Source organism: Triticum aestivum, chromosome 5B (genome assembly GCF_018294505.1).
Source record: "Triticum aestivum cultivar Chinese Spring chromosome 5B, IWGSC CS RefSeq v2.1, whole genome shotgun sequence".
Lineage (NCBI taxonomy): Eukaryota > Viridiplantae > Streptophyta > Magnoliopsida > Poales > Poaceae > Triticum > Triticum aestivum.
Genome location: NC_057807.1, coordinates 330,033,066 through 330,039,601, shown reverse-complemented (window position 1 = coordinate 330,039,601; position 6,536 = coordinate 330,033,066). Strand labels below are relative to the sequence as shown.

Sequence of the window (6,536 nt, the reverse complement as noted above, 5' to 3'; positions counted from 1 at the left end):
TCTTTCTTAAAATGCCAATATGAAGCCCAAGCCCGTCCAGGCCCTACTGGTAGGCTCAAAACTCAGGCCCAAGCTCGGCCCATGGGCAAGCCCATCGGGCCTAGGCCCTGGATTTCAGGGCCGGGCCTGGGTGGGCCGACAGGGCCGGGCCTGAGATGGCGAGGACTATCCTGGAGTAAAGCTACACACACGAAGAGTTTACGGGGGTTTCACGGATCAGATTCAACGTGGCAGGTTTGGATTGGATTTCAGTTGGGTGGCAGACTGGCAGGTTTAGATTGCGGGAAGGAGTCCGCAATTGGCCCGTAATTGCCCGCGCGTTTAGGATTTCCGGGCAACCAGCATATTCCATTCCCCTCGCCTTCTCGGGTTTCCGTCGTCGCGACGCTGACGCTGGATCATCCTGTCCACCGCGCCGCCAGTCTCGATCCCCTCCAGCCCCTCCTCCCATGGCGCTTCCGCCGCCGCTCGGTGAAGCTTCTATGCGCCGCTTGCGCTCGGTGCTCTTCGACTGGGGACCCCCCATGGAACTCACTTGCTTCCGTCTTAGTCGGGCCGCTTGGGTTAAACCGGGACTGAAATTGACTATGCCATATGCTGTGGTCGGCAGTGGTTCTATGGCACCGCCGCGACCCTGGCCGACCGCCTACTCTTCAGGTTTGGTGTTCTTCGGCCTGTAGCTCCAAATCTCCATCTGGCCGATGTTTGGTTGATGCATGTTTGAATGGGGATGCCTAAATTGGTGCTGTAATGTGGAATAGTGGTGCTTAGGCATGGGTTGAAAATATTACATTGTTTGCTTCAGAAAAATGCATAAGCATCATATCATGGTGCTTAGGCATTGTTTGCTTCAAAACTCTCACCTCTCCTGCTCATATCATGCCTCCCCATCATACTGTCACCCATGAGTGGACACTTGTTTTGCTTCTCTGTTTTTAGATATTGATCCGACGTATTTTCTCTGTTTCGTTGCTAGGTTTTACTAACAACCTTGATACTCCCTCCGTCCGAAACTACTTATCTCCAAAATGAATAAAAATGGATGTATCTAGAACTAAAAAATGTCTAGATACATCCATTTCCACGATAAGTAATTCCGGACGGAGGGAGTACCTGGTAGGTAGGGTGGCAGATGGGTCGCTAACTGCCCACCTATCTAGTCTTTTTTTATAGTTTTTGTGTTAGTAATGATATCACTTACTCCCTTCGTTCCTAAATATTTGTCTTTTTAGAGATTTCAAATGGACTATCACAAACGATGTATATAGACATATTTTAGAGTGTAGATTCACTCATTTTGCTCTGTATGTAGTCACTTGTTGAAATATCTAAAAAGACAAATATTTAGAAACGGAGGGAGTAGTAAGTTAGTACATATGACATTTACATGTTGGCCAGGCTGCAGTTGTCATTGTCAAGGGCAATGAAGACTTCATGAACATTTTCACTTTCCACAGCAGTATATATGAGTCAGAATTTTCCTAGTGTAAGCTAGAAATGGGTGCAAAATGTCAAAATTCAAAAGAAGGTTAAACTGCCTTGTGTCACATGGCTGATCCATGCGTTTAGCATTTCTACCAATGAAGTCCTTACCTAGCAGTCTAGCACTACCTAATCAACTAAAAAAAAGTCATTTTGGACATCGACAATGTCAAGGTGAGAGTTTGACCATTAATCTATATGAACGCAATGCACAACGGAACATTTAACTTTATTCTTTCACTTGAACATGAACCACACTCGTTTGGATTTCGGGGGCTTGCTTATAGGTTTGTCAGAACTCAGAACTCATTTTTAAGTTTCTTCCATTGTATATTGTGGGTGTGAACTTATCCTTTGACATCTTGCAATCATACTTGTTTGATCCATCATCTGAGAAGTATCATACCCCTTGGCCTATACTAATAGGTTTTACACCGAAAAGCATGACACTTTATATTGATAAGGGAATGTTAGTTGTTTGTTCAGGTAAGTATCCACATTTTTAAGCAATTATTGCATAGAAAGTTTTAGTAATACGGATTTAGCTATTCTGAGGATAGCATTTAGCAAAACAGGCTTCAGTTATTGTAGTTCATCTTTTGAGTTTTTTTAAAAGCAAGTTGTATGTATCTACTCGAACCAAACATGATGCTAGGTCGTTATGCTCAAAATCTACTTCAATGAATTCCTGCTTTTTGGCAGAACCTGAAAACCAGACAGGTCCTTACTCAGTGTATTGATTTGCGTGTCATGGGTACATGTGGTGTTTTGTGTCACATATTGAATTTTGTTTGTTGCTGCAGGAATGGGATGCTGCCTCTGTATGTAAGTGTGTCAAGGAAGTTCATATCAGATGCCAGATTGGAAATGATATACAGGAACTAAACAAGAAACTGGATACAATCATACCGGTAATACAACAGTTAGGACTAGCTGCAGAAGATCAATCAGGAATAGATAGTGAAGTTGCTCCTCATTACAATGAGTCCAATACAATAGGTAGAGGTGTTGGCAGTGACTGCAATGATCTTGTTAATCTGCTACGGAGAGGTGGAGAAGGCGCCCATGTTCTTTTCGCCATAGTTGGAACTATTGGAGTTGGTAAGAGTACTCTTGCACTCAAGATATACCATGAGATGAGAGGTAGGTTTAGAACCAGGTTATGGGTAAATATCTCCAACGACTCCAGACGCATCACAATATGGTCTGGTGACACATTTAAGAGAAGGGCAGGAATGGCGGAGCAACGTGAGGTGTTACGCCGCTATCTGGATGGTTCTACCAGCAACCTGCTCTTGGTCATTGATAATGTGCGGAAAGCAGATGATTGGAACCAGTTGCTGGCTGCAAATGAAGCATTCCGCCGTTGTGGCTGCAAAGTCATTGTAACAACACGTGACGAGAATGTCGAAAGGAAGATGGGGGTGACCCATTTTCACCGTGTCAAGTGTTTGAATGGGGACGATGGCTGGTTGTTGCTCCACAAAACCGCTAATCTGGGAGGGACTGTAGCCACTGGGAACATTCAGGATGTTGGAAGAAGTATCGTGCAGAAGTGCAGTGGCGTTCCGATGGCAATTAGAACAATTGGATGGAATCTAAGGGGCAGGTCCCGGGAAGATGAATGGGAGAGCATACATTCACAAGATTTCATTTCCTCGTATCCAGGGATAAGGGACACCATTGATACGACGTACATGGAGTTGAAGTATCGTGTCAAGCGGTGTTTCCTCTACTGCTCTTTATACCCGGAGCAATTTGTGATCAAGCAGCAGTGTGCCACACAGCAGTGGATTGCAGAGGGTTTCTTTGAGGGCAGTCCAGATTTAGAAGAGGCGGCTGAAAGCTGTTACCAGGAATTAATAGAGAGGGGTCTTCTTCTGCCTGAGCATGAAGCTAATGGTGTGGTGGGAGCAAAGATGCCTACTCTACTGAGATCGTTTGCACTCTATCGGTCAGGCGAAGAGAACTGTGTGGATAATCCTAGTCGTATCAGTAGTACCAGTAAACCATGGCGCCTATGCATCACAGATGAAGAAGCTATAGAGGCCATCCCGGTTTATGTCACTCGTTTGAGGACACTCTTTGTGTCTGCAAGCCCACTCAGAAGAAGCAGCTTGGACCTTATCATTGAAAGGTTTCCGAACCTAAGAGTACTAGACCTTAGAGACACACAAGTTGAGAGCATTCCCAAAACGCTGGGAAGATTGCTGCAACTTAGGTATCTGAATCTTTCGAATACTGAAATAAGAAAACTTCCTCAGAGTATCGGGAATCTGATGATGCTGCAGTTTCTAATCCTCCAAAACTGTCCTTACCTCACACAAATGACCAGTCATGTTGGCCGTCTGGAAAACTTGAGGGGCCTCGACTTCTCAGGGGCACCAAAGCTAAATGATGTCCGTTTCAGACTACTCAAACTGACAGAACTCAACTGCTTGCATGGTTTTTTTCCAGCTAACCATGGTTGGACACTTAAAGAATTACATGTACTGCGCAACCTTACAAGCCTCCAGATACTAAGGCTAGGCAGGGCATCAAGCATAGAAGATGCACACCAATCAAGACTGCAGGAAATGGATAATCTCAGAGAGCTCGAGCTGTGCTGCAGTTCTGTCGACCAACCACCAGTTGACGTTCAAGAGCATATGAAAGATGTGTTCAGCGCACTCAGACCTCCTCAGAGTTTGTTTTCTCTCAAGCTAGATGGTTACTATGGCAATGGATTTCCAGCTTGGTTTTCTGTTTCTCACCTTACAGCGCTGCAGCGGCTGACGCTTGATGGCTGTGTCCACTGTCAGCGCCTACCAGCTCTCGGTGAGATGATGAATCTTAAATTCCTGGCTATCATAGGCTTCAGCGTGTTGACTGAGATCAACTATGAGCTTCGTGGGGCGCCAGCAACCGGTGTGGCATTTCCACTGTTGGAGCAGCTATTCTTAGGGAGGATGCAGAATATGGTGTCATGGTCTGGTCTTGTGGATACAGACATGCCTTTACTCGAGAGATTACATCTTGATGGATGCCCCAGTATGATTTCTGTCCCCTCGTGGCTCCAGCACTGCACAACATTGAAAAGCTTGAAGATACACCATGCTGATGCGCTTCAAAATATCGAGAACCTGCTAGCACTTAAGGAGCTGCAAGTTCACCATAGTTCCAATCTGAAGAGGATATTTAACCTCCGTAGACTGGAGGAATTGGAAATCGTGAACTGTGCACACCTGGATACTGTGCAGGATGTTCCTCTGTTGCGCCTCTTGCATTTGGACGAACCCACAGCCCAGCTTCCAGAATGGCTCCAGAAGAAACAGTCATTTACTCTCAGGAGATTGGAGATTATTGGCAGTGAGGACCTACTGGACAGATGCTCCTCACCCACCGCGCGCTACGGGCGCCTCATCAAAGATGCAGCTGATCATGTTTATGCGAAATTGCATGGCGGTTCCTTGTACTTTTCGTACACCAAGAGCACTGGCATGTTCGATAGAAGCCGACGATGCAGGGATCGCTACGGTATGCAAGGCGCAGCTATCCTCGCGGTGCCTGTTGCTCCCCGGCGAGTTCATGGTGGCTGGGAAACATGGATCAAGTACACACTTTGTGCCATCTTCCTCATTGTTTCCCAGTTCTTTGTTCAGTGGGCTGTTAGCTCTAGGTAGATGAGTGGAATTATGTCACCTTTATTCCACTTATTTGATGTACCTTTTGCTGTCGCCAAGTTTCTGATATGTGAAAGCTATTTGTTCTAGTGGAACAGGCATGATCTACGATGTATACCACCTCCACATCCATTGACATAATAACCTGTCAGCAAAATTTGCCATTGGTAACAGGAGAGCTATTTGACAGTCAACAAGAGGAGCTAAATAGATTTTACATTTGTTACAGAACATCCTTTTGCTGTTTCTCTTAAGAGGGCTATCTTGTGTCAGAAGCCAAAATGGGCGCTCACCTAAGTAGCAAAGCATGCCTCGGTTGAGAGGCCACGAGGGTCTTGGGTGAAACTGACTTTCCTGGATAGTCGTATTGACTATTGAGCACATCTATGTTCCTGCTATTTCATCAAACTTATGTTCTAAAAATAAAGAGGTAAATACACCACAAGTGCCTAAACTTGTCCGGCACGGTCAGTTTAGTGCCTAAAGTTGCAAAATACGTAAAAGTGGTGCCATAACTTATCTAAATGATGCATATACGGTGCCTTCGCTCGTACGCCGCCCAATATTCAGTGATATGTACTATTCAATACAACAAAATACCAGTTGATTATCCAAACAATTTAGTTGTGTACTTTACATACACTGCACACATTTACTACATCTCTAAAAGCATTGCACTTGCACATATTCAGCACAAATATTCAGTTCAGTGCAGTGCGCACATTCAGTACAACACCTGTCACGAGAATTCAGTTAACTGTACAATCATGTGTCACCAAATTCAGTTAACTATGCGTCATCTGTAACCAAAATTCAGTTACAAATCTTTCTAATTTTTCAGTTCGAACAATCTCCAGATCTGAGCAGAAATGACCAACAAGGCAAATGATCACATCTGAATAATATTATAGTCTAATTTGTTGCGCAATCATGTGTCACCAAATTCAGTTAACTACGCGTCATCTGTACCCAAAATTCAGTTACAAATCTTTCTAATTTTTCAGTTCGAACAATCTCCAGATCTGAGCAGAAATGACCAACATGGCAAATGATCACATCTGGGTAACATTATAGTCTAATTTGTTGCACACACAAGCATGACCAACTACTTTGACAGGAAAAGGCGTCTACTTTCAAAAACCCGAATAAACCCTAGCAAAATTCAGGAATAATGAGCCCGTATCTACTCCGCAACAATCCATATACACAGTATCTCCATAGCATGGACGAAAGATGACGAATCAAGTACGCCAGAAAATTACTCTCACTCCAGCAAACCCTACCCAACGTTATGGACGAGGAAGAGATACTCGGAAGTAAAACAGGGAGAGCGTGCCTTGCCATACGAAGGAGCTGCTTCGCCTGGAAGACGATGATGCGGGCCGTCCATCG

The 6,536-nt window shown here is 44.7% G+C and overlaps 1 protein-coding gene across 1 annotated transcript; it reads left to right on the top strand.

Moving 5' to 3' along the window:
- The first annotated feature begins 298 nt into the window (after nt 1–298).
- Nucleotides 299–5,338, top strand: LOC123111687 (disease resistance protein RGA2). Its single transcript, XM_044532532.1, has 2 exons — nt 299–657; nt 2,286–5,338. Exons 1-2 carry the CDS (start codon nt 595–597, stop codon nt 5,142–5,144), a joined length of 2,922 nt encoding a protein of 973 aa, XP_044388467.1. The 5' UTR covers nt 299–594; the 3' UTR covers nt 5,145–5,338.
- Nucleotides 5,339–6,536: the final 1,198 nt, after the last annotated feature.

Excerpts from the sequence above, each read along its gene's own strand:
- LOC123111687 (XM_044532532.1), top strand. The coding sequence starts at position 595 with ATGCTGTGGTCGGCAGTGGTTCTATGGCACCGCCGCGACCCTGGCCGA. Across the intron at positions 658-2,285 it reads GCCGACCGCCTACTCTTCAG|GAATGGGATGCTGCCTCTGT; the intron begins GTTTGGTGTTCT and ends TTGTTGCTGCAG.